Source organism: Juglans regia, chromosome 14 (genome assembly GCF_001411555.2).
Source record: "Juglans regia cultivar Chandler chromosome 14, Walnut 2.0, whole genome shotgun sequence".
In the NCBI taxonomy this organism is placed as follows: domain Eukaryota; kingdom Viridiplantae; phylum Streptophyta; class Magnoliopsida; order Fagales; family Juglandaceae; genus Juglans; species Juglans regia.
Genome location: NC_049914.1, coordinates 511,466 through 528,373, shown reverse-complemented (window position 1 = coordinate 528,373; position 16,908 = coordinate 511,466). Strand labels below are relative to the sequence as shown.

General features: G+C 32.8%; 1 protein-coding gene across 1 annotated transcript; it reads right to left on the bottom strand.

Moving 5' to 3' along the window:
* Window positions 1–1,822: 1,822 nt before the first annotated feature.
* LOC109001543 (protein DETOXIFICATION 43-like) lies at window positions 1,823–11,430 on the bottom strand. Its single transcript, XM_018978892.1, has 14 exons — window positions 11,242–11,430; window positions 6,996–7,202; window positions 6,560–6,681; window positions 4,848–5,321; window positions 4,444–4,637; window positions 4,155–4,290; window positions 3,773–3,869; window positions 3,539–3,639; window positions 3,289–3,452; window positions 3,104–3,175; window positions 2,679–2,795; window positions 2,492–2,587; window positions 2,282–2,403; window positions 1,823–2,076 (listed from the first exon to the last, which is right to left on the bottom strand). The coding sequence occupies exons 2-14, from the start codon at window positions 7,079–7,081 to the stop codon at window positions 2,019–2,021; spliced, it is 1,839 nt and encodes a 612-aa protein (XP_018834437.1). The 5' UTR covers window positions 7,082–7,202; window positions 11,242–11,430; the 3' UTR covers window positions 1,823–2,018.
* Window positions 11,431–16,908: the final 5,478 nt, after the last annotated feature.

Sequence of the window (16,908 nt, the reverse complement as noted above, 5' to 3'; positions counted from 1 at the left end):
TGTGGTAGGACTTCCATGGCTTTGCTTTTAATGGTCGGTAGAGAATTTTGATGCTTAGTTTCCAAGTCTTGGCGGTTTAGCTCTTTGTATCATCATATCATTCATCGTCGCCAGCATCAGTTTGGTTCCGCTGGGTCCAATGCTTCATTATCATTGATGATTTCCACCAACTTTTGTATTGCATGTTTTGTGGTTTTCAAAGCATCTACCAAAATTTTGTAGGGCTGATATAAGTTCATCTTTCCCCCTAGGCCATGGAAGTGGAGTGGTAACGGGAACTTGAGTTAGAAACATGAAAGCCTCACAGCATTTAGTAATTTTTTGGGTGAGTTTTTTTAGACGGTATTATATGTTTAATTAGTGCTCCACAGTTTCCATAAGAACTTGAGAGACCCGACCTCTTACCATAGTATAAAAGACAATGTCTCCTGAGCGCAAGAGGGAGCAAATTGTAGCAACTGGCATTTACACTAAGTAAAAGAAACAACCTCAATGGGTGTCGCACGTTATGCTGCTTCAGATAGTTTCCAGTTTCAAAGACAAGGCATGATGGATTTTTTTTGGTTCTTTGAAATCAAACAAGAAACGGAGCTGTTAACAGCAACATGATTCACATTGCAAAACGTAGCATATATTATTCGGACCATTCCAAGTAAAGACTCGCTAGGAAATAATAAATATGATTAATGTTATATGTAGTTGTGGATATTTTATTTATTTATTTTTTTTAAAATAATTATACGGTGCTTGTACACTACTATAATTTTTCAATAAATATTTCATAAGCAGCCGAATCTAAAAGATAAATCGTTTCAGAAAGGAGATAAGTTAGTATTCCTCATGCTTTTTCCTTTTTACCCGGGCTCGCGGTACTTTTGTAGCTGCTCACTATAATTACTGTTGCTAAAGCTTAGGGACGATAACTCTTAGTTTGGTTATCATCAGATTAGATATTTTAAATATTTTGTTGAAAGTTAAATAAAATATTATTATAATATAAAATTATAATATTATTTTTTTAAAATTTAAAAAAATTAAATTATTTATTATATTTTATATAAATTTAAAAATATTATAATAATTATATAAAATAAAATAATTTAATTTTATATAACTAAAAGAACTAAATGGTCGAACAGTGTCTCATTCTATGTAAGTTGTAGTTGAGGTGGCAGATAGCATTCATGAGAGTTACGAACTTTGATGGATGGATGCATTTTGCCTCTTGAGGAAGCGCCAAGGACAAGTTGCTGACCTGTCCCCATCCTGCAATTATAGTTGTTAACATCAAACGATATTGATCATAAGGAACATTGCCTCCAACAGGTACCGGTAACTGTGCGCAAACATCATGTGGATGAATTACCAGATTCCAACATAAACGTTCGGCTCTAGTGGTTGGAAAGTGCTTGGGTAGTTGTTCCGACTACCTTTTGGGGCTGAATTAGTTTTTGATAAAATGATTTCAAATAAAGAAATAAATGTGAAATGAAAGGAAGTCATTTTCCTATTTAATTTATTTTATGAGGGGAAAAAAAAATTGAAGTAAACCATCTCCTACTCGAGACTTCAGTTTTTATATTAATTAATGAGTAATATTAGAGAGAAGCTATTATAACAGTGCATACTTTATATTCACTGCGTGGCTGCTTCTAATTGATTATTTCTAATACTCACTTAGGAGATGTGGTCTAAATGATGTCACATCATATGTGTAAAATGGATGCTCTCAATAGTAACTTCTATCTATATTTATTCTTAATTAATTATTAGATTAAACCAAGATGAATATTCATAATTGATAAAGGGTAAAAAACCACAATAACGTTGTAACAAGAACATATATTAATATATAGGTCCAACACTGATACAAATAATTAAGGAGTAGTGCGAAAAATGCAAAGAAATATTAGGTTCTGAGTACCAATTACATAGCATGACAAGAATAAAAAAAAGGAAAAGAAAAGAGAAAGAGCAACGTAAAGACGTTGGTTGAGGTCGTTGGAATGCCTGGCTAGCTAGGACCAGAACGATCGACTCCTGAGAAAGCCCCAAGGTCCTGTACCAGTGCCCATCCTGCAAATTTACAGCCTTTCATTAATAAACTATTTCAAAGCATGCATAGAAGCTATGAAATCCCAGGAACAAACTGAGGTACGTACGTCAAGTATATTTTTTTAGCATGTTTTCAACTTTTGATTTCTCTAAATTGGGTTAGCTTAATGTATATACTACGAAACTGTAACTAGAAAGTAATTAGTTAACGGGAAAATATAATTACCTCCAAATACCAACAAATGTGCGCAGAAACATGTAGACGGTTAGAGCAATCCAGATTCCTAGAAATCCGTTACTTTTGTAAAGAATGAACAAGGTTGTAATGCTTGCTGCGGCCACAAGAACCTGAACAATTAGGAACATGTTATGAAAGATCAAAATTGAAAGGCAATGAGTTACATAATGTCAAACTCTCTCTGTTTTATGAACTTGCCAAAGAGTACGCAGAATAGGCAAAATCAGACGCTCCAAAGTTCACTCCATCAAAGACAAAAGCTAATGAGTTGATAGGTTGTGTAGCAGCAACAAACTGGTACATGCATGGGTGCAATGGCATGAGAGACAAAATTCAATCAAGTTTCTGAAAATTATAACAAGTTTTAGGTTGGAGTACTACGTACAGGGAGTCCTATTTTTATAAGGTGTAGAACGTTAACATCTCTGGAGAAGATCCCTGCTCCAAAGTACAGACCAATTCCGACAATAAGAGCAAGCCCCACCCCAAGAATAAAACTCATCTGCACAACAAAATTCCTCATAAATTAAGAGACCGGATCATAAATTCAAGAAATTACAATATCACTATTGATAAATATGATACACAAAGTTAATATTAATGTACTCGATCGGAAATCGGGAATTGTGGATTTCATCTACTGGAAAGTAAAATGGAGTCAAAGTTCGAATTCTAAAGTATCTGCTATTATATGATGTAAATCCCCACTTTTTCGCAAAAATATAGCTAATTGGAAATGATAAGTTTAATTATTCAAAAAGATGTGTTAGATATGGCATGTATATTGGCCTATCGTAGATAAATTCGTGCCTGTAGTACTCTGTTTGCAGTAGCGGTTGCTTTCTTGTAGTCTTTCTCAGCAAATGCACAGGCTAGAATTGCCTAGGAGCAGGTTAACAGGAAAAAGATAAGAATGATTTACTGATTGCTCACAATATATTAGCCATTGATCGACAGAGATCGAGGGAGAAGAGAACAATAAAAAGGTAATTTACCTGTCCAGCAACAGCCAAGCCATCTGAGAGAAGGGATGATGTCAACCAGACCTGCAAGCAAGTCTGGAATGCAGCCATAGGCGTTGGACCCAACCGTGCTGCCAATGAGGCTGCCAACGTCACACAGAATGTCACAGCTACAACTCTTGCTAATAGCAGACCACCTGCGTCCACGAAAATATATGAACAGATTATTATTCATTCTCGTAATTAATACTTAAGGATCATGTGTAGGAATTAGGCCTCTTACCATTTTTGAGAAATCGACCTAACTGCAATTGCTTAAGACTTGGGGGTAAGAGATAAACTTTTCTCATTAACATGCACAGGAGGATTGACAAAATCAAGTACCTACAATTTCGATCATCAGCCGTCAGATAATAATAGCATGATCAGTACTGCAGATCCCTTGGAAAATGGATGCTTAAGTTTTTCTATTATTTGAATTTTTTGAAAGAAAGAAAAAATAATTGCTAGTACTTACTGGGAGAGAACATGTGCAATTGCTGCACCGCTGATGCCCATACGCAAGACAAAGATAAGTATCGGGTCCAAAATGATGTTTGTTGTATAGCCCACAACTATATTTAAGAACAAATGATGAAATGAACTAGAATCAGGGGAGATGTCCGTTAATCTCAAGTTAGAGCTAGCTAATAATTTGGCTAAAGATGCTAATTTGTTTCGACCTATGTTCTTGTATATTTCAATAGATTGGAACAACTAATATCACCAGTATATCTTTCAATAGATAGGTCAACATAAAGAACTTGGGTTAATTTCTGCATGCTGTTACAGTACGTCTTGTTTAGTAAAGCAGGATGAGAAAAAGGAAGCAGGGGGTAGAAAACTAAAACTGAGCCTACCAATGACATATAGAGGAGTTTTTGTATCCTTAAACCCTCGAAAGATCCCTTGCATGGCCAACGATAGAAGAACTGCAGGAGCACCGAGTGATCTTAATTTCAAGTATTTCAGGGCTGGGACCAGCATAGGTGAACTCTGTTCAGAGAGGTTAATTAAAAAAGAGGAAAATAAGAGACTCATTTGTCGCCATATATATACTCAATAGATAGGTGTTGAAATGGTACATGCTATTATTATCACGTTATACATGTACTACGAGCATGGTACTGGTAATTAATGAACACTCACAGATTTCACACCCATCACATGCAAGAGAGGTTTGGCCCCAAAAACAAGCACTACAGCTTGAAAGACGCCAAGAACTGCACCAAAAAGTAGTGCTGTAGATGCTGAAGCAATATGTCGCTTCTCCGTTTTGGTTTTGGTCTTCTTTTTGCTGCTGCAGCCAATAGCAGATTTGCTGTCCACAGTTGTGTCGAAATCTGAAATTTAACAATTCACCAAGAATTAACATGTCGATCGAATGAGTATATCATTCATTGTGTTTCTCATAAATTAACTGAACATTGTAATACACCTGAAAATATGAAATCTAAGTTCAATGTCACTCTGACGCAGCTTTAGCTCTCCCGGCCAAGGCGATGCACAAATTAATTTCGCAATTAAAATTGAAAGTTAAAAAGTACAAGTACCATTTTCTGATTTTGTTGCTGCATCTTTGTCCATATGATGATCCGCTAGCGTAGAACTTGGCTGCATTAATTCTTTGTTTTGACTCTCTTGGGCTGAAGTACTACTGCTTTCCGCATTGTCGACATGATTTTGTTTGGTTGAACCTTTTTCCAAGTCGAGCTTAAGAGCCTCCGGCATAAACTCTTTCATTTCACTGTTTTCCACTGAACTGTTTTCCAAGTTCTGACGATGTCCCTTTTTTTCGGCTTCACCTTTTTCCATATCCTCAAGCATATTGTCAACTTCGGGTGTGCACTCCTTTGTTTCACTGTGCTTACCAGAGCCCCTATCTGCTTCTTTGACAACGATTCTTGCAACAGTATCCTCCTCAGCAACAAAAGAAGTTGTAATGCTGACCAGTGGGAATATGGTAATCCTCGAAGCTTGATTAAACAAGGCAATAGAGACTCCTGCAGCTGCAAGTTCCACTGGTCCTGTACAGAAGAAGAAGAAGAAGAAATATGCTTCAAGATCATTATATATATATTTATATATATATATATATATATCATAAATGAGGCCACTTATTATCAAAATCTCTCATTGGAACCAGCTGAAGTAGCTAATGGCGCAGCTAACGGGTCTGGAGCACTTCACCTTCATAGGGGACATTTTTCTACTTTCAAACCCTTAAGCTTAATTTATGACAAGTGCCTACATCCCAAGTACTTGGATCTTGTTATGATCACACACACACACATCTTATTGATGCTAGCCACCACCCATGCATGCATTTATAGGGATGGATCGAGATGCCAAATTTGGCCCCCTAGTGCATGCAGGCACTGTTCATCAGGGACGAATTAAAATTTAGGGGGGTCAAATTAATAGAATTAGGTATTTTTGGGAGCCAGTTTTAGTAAAATAACAAAGCAGATCACCCTTAACTTGATTTCTGCTTTACAAAAAAGTATGAAAACAATTGACTCAAAAGGGCCGCTGGCCCCCGTCTAAAGCTGACCAAAGCTGCCGGCCATGCAAATTGAACGACAAATGATTTTTGTTTTAAGCGGAAAAGAACAAGCAGCTAGGAACACATATCATTTACCTTTCAAGATCTCTACCCAGATGGTGGCCAGGGCCCAGCATAATGGAAAACCCCACATGCATGGTAGAAGTTTAGGTCTCGTTTGTTTTTGAATAAAATGAGATGAAATGAGTTGAGATTAAAATTAAAAAATTAAATAAAAATTTGTTAGAATATATTTTTTTAATATTATTAATTTTGTTTTGAAATTTGAAAAAGTTGAATTATTTATTTTATTTTGTACGAGAATTTAAAAAATTTATAATAATTAAATGATGTGATGAGATGAGTTGAGTTAAAATATACTCATGTAAAAACAAACGAGGCCTTGAATATTAAATATAGTGACCAAACTTAATATTTCCAATTAACCTAGGAGGTTCTATACATAAAATATATTACTGCGCTAAGGCTAAGATTTTCGTGAAACTCAAGGATGCTAATTTGAATGACAATTGTTGAGCGAGGCAAATTCGAGAATTCAGCGTGAAAAGAGATATAAATCCGATCAGGATTTCGTTCATATATAATCTATAAATGATAATGTCAGATAGAAACAAAAGCACATGGAGCTCACTAATTAAACCACGAAGAATATGTAATGTATATGTATGTATATATAATACATATGAAACTAGTACGTACCTATATGACCAATAAATGCAGTGTCGATCAGAGAAGCAATGGGATCAGCAGCCACGGCGAGGGCAGCAGGTAATGCTATGCCCAGTATCTCCCAACCTAGAGTATCCAACTTGAAAACCAGTCTGGATCAATCACATTCGTGAAATTAACCAAGCATTAGGTCGACATATGTCTGTAACACAAACAGAGATGATCTCCGACACACACACACACAGACGTACATAGATTTCACATTTTAATTTATGTTCGCTCCTCCAGGGAAAAGACATGCATGTGCTAGGTATATAACAGCAAGGCCTCTAAATATTAATACATGATATTAATAGTCGAATCAACCCACTGTATATAATTCATTAGCTAGCATGCAGCATCTTGGACACAAATAGACAGCATTTACATATTTGAAAATGCATCGCATTGATCAAATCGATCGTACCTTGCATCTCTAAAGAAAACAAAGATGGGCATCCTCTTCCAGTACTTTCTCTCAGCTGAACGTAAAATACTGTCCTGATCAGCCATGATATTGAGTGCCAAGCAACTTCAATGTTAAATTTCTAACTCCAAGCTGGTTGGAAGTGCGTTTCTGATGCAGTTGTTTCAGTACTACTTGAGAATATAAGATGCCAGCAGGCTATATAATCTGCAGAGTGAAAGATAATTTAATACCTGTTACTCGAATATTATAACAGAGAAGCATGTGCATAACAATTTTTTAAACAATTCAAGTGATTCCATACGATATGCAGTGGTTGATGAGTGTCTAAAGAATTTGAAACGAAAATGAACACTTAACGACCATCAAGCAACATGCATATCACGAAGCGCCCGCTAGCTAGCTAGTGACACGGCCTAAGAAGTACTATATATTCCTAGGCCAATGACACAAAGGCACACTCTACAAGGAAGTTAAGAGAATGAATTTAAACTAATAAATCTATAACTCGGTGATAGTTGAAACCTCCCTCGGTTCTTTATTCAAGTTAGTTTTCGAGAACTAATATAGCTTTATGACTTCTCTGATCAGACGACGTTCCTTATCAAAGTTGAACCTTCCTCAGTATGGTGCAGTCAATTTAGGTGAACGTACGTTCAAAGATCATTACATGAAATAAGTACAGTACCTTTTTGTAATTTGTATGCATTAATTAACGATGAATGGTGTTAGAGAGATGTCACCGACGGAGACTTGGGGATTGCATGGATTAACCTCCCTCAGTTCCACATGTTCCAGATAGCTAGCGTTTACGACAAGAATCTACATAGAGTACTAAAAAAAAAAATCAGAATAATCTCAAAAGAGAGAGAACGGCCGGCCAGTACTCTATCCATATATATGTTTATATGCATTTCTTATCGTGCAACAAGATTCGACCCGTCCATCCTCAGGTGAACCACAAAGAATGATTAAACTATATATGGAGTACTTATATATGGACCCGGATTGCTTTTTGGACCATAAAAAATAATATTAATGCATCAAAGGGTGGAAAATCATGAAAGGAAACAATTTCAGTACTGGCTTTTTGACCGGATCTCTTAACATGAGTTATTAATTAAGCCTCGCCAGAAGTACTGCGAAACTTCCGACGTTTGTTTTGTTTCTAGACCTTCTATTTCGTGCCATAGCAATAATATTGGGGTGAAACCTACCAAGGAAAAGTGGGAGTACCAAGCCCCTAGCTAGCTAGTTAGACTGAAAGGGCGTCAACTTTATAAGGATAAACAAAGAACTAGCACGGAAAGAAATTAAGAGACTCGCGAGTCTCTTGGCCTTTTCCAAAAACATCTCATCTCATCTCATCTCATCTCATCTCACTTTATCATTATAATTTTTTTAAATTTCTACACAAAATAAAATAAACAATTCAACTTTTTCAAATTTTAAAATAATAATAATATTAAAAAATATATTTTAATAATATTTTATTCAACTTTTTAACTTTAATCTCAACTCATCTCATCTCATATCTGAAAACAATTACTACAGATCGGAAGACTTATTGCCTCACAGCCTGCAGTAGTACTTTTCCTCTAGTACTTAATCCCTATTAATTTATTTATTTCCAAGACTGAATTATATTCTTCGTTCGGACATAATTTTCTAACCAACCAAACATATATTATAACTAGCTAATTCCCACCTGCATGCAGCTAGCTAGCATAGTATTCTCATATCATGTTATGTCATGTCATGTCATGTGTTAATACTGTTAAACGCGTCATTTATTAACCAACGAACCTTGCTGGGGCTAGTTCAACTGAACGGATTGTTATATATATATATCTCTTGCATCAGGGTGATTTAGGGTAAGTTTGGGGCATAAAATAAAACATAAAATTTTCATCTCATCTCATCTCATCATTACATATTTTTCAAATCCTCATACAAAATATAATAAACAATTTAATTTTTTTAAATCTCAATACATATTTTTCAAATCTCAAAACAATAATAATATTAAAATTTAATATTTTAAACTTCAAAACAAAATATAAAATTATCATCTCACCCTCCAAATCTAACCTTAAAGTATTGGAATTAAAAAACTTGAAGGCCACAACAAGTGAAACCTTAAAAAATTATTTTTTTGACTCAAATCATGTACTAGCTAGTCCTTAATTTTCAACAAAGAACTATATTATATATATATATATATATATATGTGGTACCTCGCGGTATGTTTCCTTTGAATTTTATTATAATATTGGTCACATCGATCGCTCGTATATATTATGTTACATACTTGTATGTGCAGTACGTGGAGTGATCGAATAATCACCAAATAAATAAATGGTCAATTAAGGAATGAATACTAACTGGGGATGTATCTTTTGGTTCCGGGTACTAATAATTAAGGTCATGAGTCACGTTTCTGCAGCTTGGTCAATGCTGACAACCTACGTTTCCCACCGAAACTCTACTGCATCCAGCCATTTGGTTAGGTAATCTGTCTAATTTGAGTTGACGGCCAAGATGGACCCTGTACGGACGTTCTCCACCCTCTATGACTAAGAACGGCGAAACTGCGATCTGGAGCTCGATCGAAAGCTGGGGTTCTGATGACGTGTATATAATAAGACTTCATACATGCAAATAAATCATAAGACTTGTCTATAATAAGACAAGTTGATATTAGGTAAAAGTTTCAAGTAGAAAAATTTCATACATGTAAGTTGTTTGAAAAATAATTAATCTCACTAATAAATAATAAGACTTGTCTATAATTTGGAGCATTTCTGACTATGCTTCTTTAAATGAGGGCATGCATGTGAAACGAGTCAACACATACCCCCAGTGATGAATCATGAGTGACTCGTTTATTTTCTAGTAAAATATTTTTAACTATACCCCTCATTTCTTCCTATAAAAAGTTTAATAGAAAGAGTGAGATAATTTCTTATAAAACTCATGATTAATTAGTTTGTTCTCAAGTCGTATGAGACTTCTCAACATGCCTCCTCACTTGTGGGCCGGTATATCCGATACTATCATCGTGGATAGGTCGCAAGAGTCCATCATTAATCATAGATTAACCTAACTCTAATACTATGTAAAAATATTCATTTCTCCCTATAAAAGGCCTAATAAGAAGAGTAAAATAACTCTGTATAAAACTCATAATTAATTTGTTTCTAAATCGTGTGAGACTTCCCAAGAATACGTGTTTAATTAGTAGCTCCATAAACAGTGGATTCCAAAAGCTCAATTAATGCACCGACGTCGTCCTCGATCCCTAACATCTCAAATTGCCAAAAAGCACGTTATACGTACATACAGTTAAGTTAACAAATTAATAAATATTATATGTTGCGTTAAACTAATTTTAACTATAGGGAGATTTGATGGAGAAAAGCATTTATGAGAACAAAAAGGAACCACATTAATGTAAGCACTGCGTATACAGTTAATATATGTTGCAGATTAATGGGCAGCAAAAATATGAGCACAAAACATGCAGAAAAAATCTCAATGGATCGGAGCAATTTTCAGATTTTAGTGAGTTGGAAGTTGTTCTTGTAGCTTGAAGTCTGAAAAAGACAATATTAATTGCTTGCAATTCAGAGAAGATAGATGTCTCTGGTCTTATTAACGGACAAAATTTAGGGATAACATTATTAACTAGATATACATCCATTTATGTACACATATATATACATATATAATTTTTGTAAATGTAAACACATACATATCTATGAGTACTGATGATCTCTGATAATACAAGTACCACAATATACCTGATGCTTATCGATATTAACACCACAACGTCCTATTCCCCTTAATTTTGAGTTCACGTACGTGTGTGTCTAACTAATATTACCATATGATCATGAACTAATGCATATATATATATATATATATAGATGTATTTAATGATAGAGACATGCATAGCTAGTTAGCTTGCATACACATGCATCCACACACATACATATATATATTTTGTCTAAGAAAGAATATCAGAAAGCTTCTATATATAGAGTATCATATTTATATATATATATATATATATATACCAATTAATATATATAATTATATGGCTGCTACTGAAAACATATATGATGGATCAATGCGGAGAAATATTTGAGAGCTAGGAAGTACTTATAATAAATAACAAGTCGCCTCAATTTAGAATTTAATGTAAATAGTGGAAGAAGCATATCAATTGAGAAAATTGGCATACCTTTGCATTTGCTCTCTCCAAGAAACAACACAAACGTCCTCTTTATATACACGCCAACTTCTGATCTTTGCTCATACGCGCGCCAAATTATATATCAACCTACTGATCATCATCAGCTTGGTCTTTTTAAGTACCCCTTCCTCACTCTCAACACTCATATTACCATTACAAAATTATTAGTGCATATATGTCAGTGCGTCATGAGGAAGAGATCAGAGATATTGCACATGAGCATTAGTTTCCAGTCCTTTGGGCTGGAAAAACGACACATGGGAAGATTAATTAATCAGTGCAATTAAAGAAGTTGCCAGTCTCTCACTGCCACGACAGCAATCTCGGCAATGGTTGCATGAAAATCTATGGATTCCCATGTTATTTTTGTCATATTCTGGAAATTAGGTGGAAATCCACCAACACATTATAAGGTATAACATATACAAGATGTTGTTCTGCTTTGTGCTACAAGTTGAAGTGCTTTATATATGTAGATAGCAATCAAACTTTTGCAAAGGTGGGCTACGTAGGATTCCCAACAGGCCATACCCCGCGCAAAATGCAGTTTAATAGATTGGTGCATGCTGCATGCATGAGATTAACACTAGTGGATCATGTATATCTATCGTCAAAGTTTTGTTAAGCTCCTTTAGATAACGACATATTCCCCACCATTAATACTAATATATAACTTAAATTTGCGGTGCGGCGATACAATTTACATAGTACCTTAATTTGTTATATCTACTATATTATAATAAATGATTATCTAATTGTGAATAGTAACTTTTATTATTTTTCCGTTAAATTTTCTTATTTTTCCGTTAATTAGTCATGTTTTACCAAAAGATCCTTAAAACTTTTGACCATTTGATTTGTAGCTCGCTTGTAGAATTTAATGAAGGATCCTGTTTTACCAAATGGTCCTTAAAATTCTTGACTATTTGACGTGTAGCTCACTTGTAGAATTTAACAAAGGATCATGATGTTTTACTAAAAGGCCATTAATAGAATATAATTCTTTTTAAAATTAAAATTGAATATTATTAATTAATTTGATTAGAATATAATTATTATTAATATTTTAATTAGTAGAACTATAAAATGTGATAAAAATAAAAATTAAAAAATTATTAATTTAATAATATTTTATTATTATATAGAGAGTAAATTGATAATCTAATATGGATGTTGACCAATGCTCATACTTTGTTGAAATTTAGATTTTGTTTTTAATTTAGATTTTTTGTTTTTCTTTAATCTTGTATTTTCTTTTTCCAAACAAATTAATAAGCTACTGACTTTTTCATTTTTTTTATTTAAATCATTATATTAGGTGCACCCCAAGACTAACGTACTCGGGACCATTCCCTAGTATATAATATATATTAATACCGCGCGACAAGAAAACTTTTCCTAGTAAGTAATGGAAGAAACTAAAGAGTAGTATCATGTACTGTTAATTAATGAAATGAGAGTCTGATAAAATTGTAGATAATACACGAATTGTAAGGATAAGAAAATGCATGCATGCATGCATATATGCCTGCCAATTAATAATAGTCCCAATAAATTAACTTTACAGATCAGATTTGTTAGTTATTTCATCTTTAAGTTTCATATAAATTAACTGTACGTACAGATTTCTAAATTCTTATATATATATATATATATATATATATATATATACACACACATGTATGCATTAATCATGTATATATGCTTTTGAAGGGTTTTTAACCAGCTTAGAAATTAATCCAATCCACGGTGCTTTATGATCGGATGGAGAAAAAGCAAAAGATGAGCCTGATCATGATGAATGAATTAAAATCTTCTCTGTATATATGTGCGATATATAATTGGAAAAAAAAAAAAATGATCTGGTCGCGTGTTGATATATAAGACTTTAAATCAAGACATTTTCAAACGTACGGAATGAATAGTAGTATAGTTAAGATAAGAAAATAAAGTCCACTTAAGTGTGGACATATAATTAGATAAAGGCGGAGTATAGTAGTAGTAGTAGTAATAGTGCTACTCCACTTAATTTCGCGTGCAAGGTAGCCTGAACTAATAATGTCGCGATGCCAATTATATATGCCTGCCTGCCTGCCTGCCACCACATGAAGGGAAGGGGAGCTGGGGGCGTCTAATACTTTTAGTACTATTCCTGATCACGAGATAATTAATTGTCTCATCTATATATCATGATCTCTGCGATACTCATGATATTTATTTATTTTTTAAATAATTATATGATACTTAAACATTCATGATTGTAATTATTATTTTTTATATTTTATTATCTTCCTTATACACGAACTTGCAATTTGTTAACATGCAAGATCAGGCTATATATAATTAAAATTAGGGTATATTGATCGAGGACATGATCCCGATCGATCGTGATGATCCCTGAGACTACTATGATCATTTAATTCCCGTACGTCACATCACGACTAGGAGTACAAGAGCAAAGAGTCATGTAATCTACATCGATCTACGTTCAATTGCTTCTGTCGACAAAGAGTACATGAGCTGCCACGTCCCTCCGTCTGTATATGAGTAAATGGAAAATGCTAGCTCCCGCTGGTAAGTTTTGTTTGGCAAGTGAGAATACATTTCTCATTATTATTTTTTATTTTATTATTATTTTTTATCTATTTTTTTATTATTCATTATTTTTCACCTACCTTTTACTACTATTCAACATTTTATTATTACTTTTTTACTACTATTTACAAACATTCTCAACACTTCTCACTACCCAAACGTACCCTAATGTATTCTATTATGTGTAGTTTTTAGTTTTTTTTTTATATAGATTTTTTAAATATTTTTAAAAAATAAAAAAAATTATAATATTATTAAATAATATTTTCTTAATAACGAAGTAAAATAAAAAATATTTTTTTATAATTTTTTATTTTACTTCGTGATTAAGAAAGTATTTTTTAATAATTTTTTTTTTTACTTTTTGATTAAGAAAGTGTTTTTAATGATGTTCTAAATTTATTTTATTTTTTAAAAATATTAAAAAAATTTATATAAAAAACAACTTAAAAAAAACACATATAAATATATGTTACAGCTCCCAACGGGAGACTCCAGCGGGAGCTGTAGCATGATCCATGAGTAAATTAATCGGGATGAGTATGCACACGTTAATACATTTTCATATCGTATTTCATAATAATATTATAAGGTGGAGATATTTTTATAAAATGATGTTATTTTTATAAGATATTTTATCTTTCATTTAAAACATAATTATATAAAATATTGTAAAAAATATTGTGTATTCATTTTCCATTCAGGATATATATATATATAATTAATTTTTAATGATTATTGTACAATGTTTATAAATTTCACGAATATATTACTCATTCTAACAGATCATCCAGAACTTGACAAAATCAGAAAAAAAAAATACACTTTTAATTTTATATCCTCCAACTAACATATACATATATATACATATTACCCTTAATTTGCACTCAAAATTACTATAATTACTGACATGCACATTGCATTATTATTCAACTGTAAAATTGACAACTAACAGTACGGTTATTCAATTTAATTAATTCATGTTAAGATATATAAAAATTATTAATATAACACAATCTAGCTATCTTAGTAGTAGTTAAATCTTAATTAATGAATATGGGAAATTAAAGATAGAATACTGAAGTAAATTCTTTATCCCTAGCTATAAATCTGTGATTTTTTTTTTAGGAAAAAAGAAAAAGAAAATTGTGCTTGTTTATTTTTATTATTAATTTCTTAGAGTTTAATGGTGCATTATGTTAATTCTTTCTAATTTGAGGTGTAAACTAGCTAGCTAGCGCTTGTTAATTAAATGTCGAAAAGGGTATAATTTCACCCCAGATAATAGATATAAATTAATTATCCTACTTATAATTAAGACTTAAACCTAGCTAGCTAGCTAACTCGTGTATGTATTAATTCATGTGTATCCTATATATATATATATATATAGTCCGAAATGATGATAGATCATCATTAGAGATATATATATCATCATCACCATGATGAAGTCAAGTAGTCAAAATATAATCATGATAAGGTGGGCTGCATACATGAGCTTTTATATATCCTAGCCGGCCAATTCATGTTTGTACTTTTCTGTGTCCTAAAGAAAAACAAAGAGCAGTAATATATTAACGATAATGGAGCTACGGTGTACCCCATGCATGCATGATGCTCATCACGTCTGCATTATATATTCAACGATACGTCATGATTAGATTACATATATAATTAATATATAGAGAAAATTGAAATAGTGTTTGCTCCTTTATTAATATTTAAGCTTTGTTTAGTTTATTAATTGCCGAATAAAACAGATAGCTTTCCAAGTGGGCCGGGGGAATTAATTGTTGAACAGAAGCTAATTAATTAACAAGAAAAAATGAATTATATATATATATATATATATGCAGACAAACAATTATATAATATATAATAATAATATGCAGGTCTTCAACTTTAATTTGTAGATATGGGCTTAGGAAAAGCTACATTCTCTTCATGTATTAAAAGGGAGAAATCACAAAATTAAGATATCGATCCATAGTTTTTTTATTTCATATATATATATATATATAGGAAAAGACATGATCCATAGTTGAGCAACCAAAAATGTAAGAGAGATATATATATATATATATATATATATATATATATATAATATGATGGTGGAGTTCACTTTCGTGTGGAAGCCGCGTTGTTATCGTGCCTTGTCATATTTTCAATGAGATGATTAAATCCACCTTCGTGTGGAAGCCACGATATGCAGGGCCGGACGTCGTACCAACTTCTGTCAAAACATGGCCGAGTCCCTTCAACTAGCTCATGCTTTGTACGTGTGCGCACATACAAATATATATATATATATATATATATATATATATATAGCTTTCTTTTGCACCTATTAAGTATAATGTCGAAGATGGAATCCATTAATGTGTTGTGAATGCCACGATATTATGGCGACATGATTCTATAGTACTTAATGGAAAGAATGTCATGGAATAATTCCTTATTATTCTAAGTACTTCTGCACCCACCCAACGAGAGCCCTATATAAATTATTACCTAAAAAATATGCTGACCTAAAATCAATTGGGTTTTCCTTTTCTTTTTTTTTCTTTTTTTTTTTTGTCATGTTTTATGTTGATGACTGACAGTTTAATAAATTAGAAGTAGTTTTGTATTAAATACTTAATTTTTTGAAGGTGAAGAGGGGGAATTTTTGGTTGCAGTTGAGGGCCAACAGAGAAATGTAGATCACCCAGCAGTTGCTGAAAGCTATGCTTTGTGGAAGACAATGAAATTATGTAGGGATTTGAATATGGAAGGAGTGATTTTTTGAAAGTGATGCTCAACTAATAGTCAAGGCAGTTAATAATCATGAAGAAGACATGTTTGTTTATGGGAGCATTGTGGAAACTAGCAAGAAGCTAATCTGATCATGAAAAGATTGGAGTGTTGAATTCGTGTACAAGAATACAAATGAGGCAGCACATACTTTAGCGAATGAAGCATTACGATTAGATACATAAATTGTTTGGATAGAGGAGACGCCAAATTGTATTAGAAATATTACTGAGAAAGAGAGAACTTGTAATGAGAGATCTTGTTTAT

What these genes read in the sequence shown, in the direction of transcription:
- LOC109001543 (XM_018978892.1), bottom strand. Translation starts at nt 7,081, where the DNA reads ATGGCTGATCAGGACAGTATTTTACGTTCAGCTGAGAGAAAGTACTGG. An exon ending in GTTTTCTTTAGAGATGCAAG is followed by an intron (nt 6,682 to 6,995) that starts GTACGATCGATT and finishes TGATTGATCCAG; the next exon opens with ACTGGTTTTCAAGTTGGATA. An exon ending in ATTGCACATGTTCTCTCCCA is followed by an intron (nt 3,640 to 3,772) that starts GTAAGTACTAGC and finishes TCGAAATTGTAG; the next exon opens with GTACTTGATTTTGTCAATCC.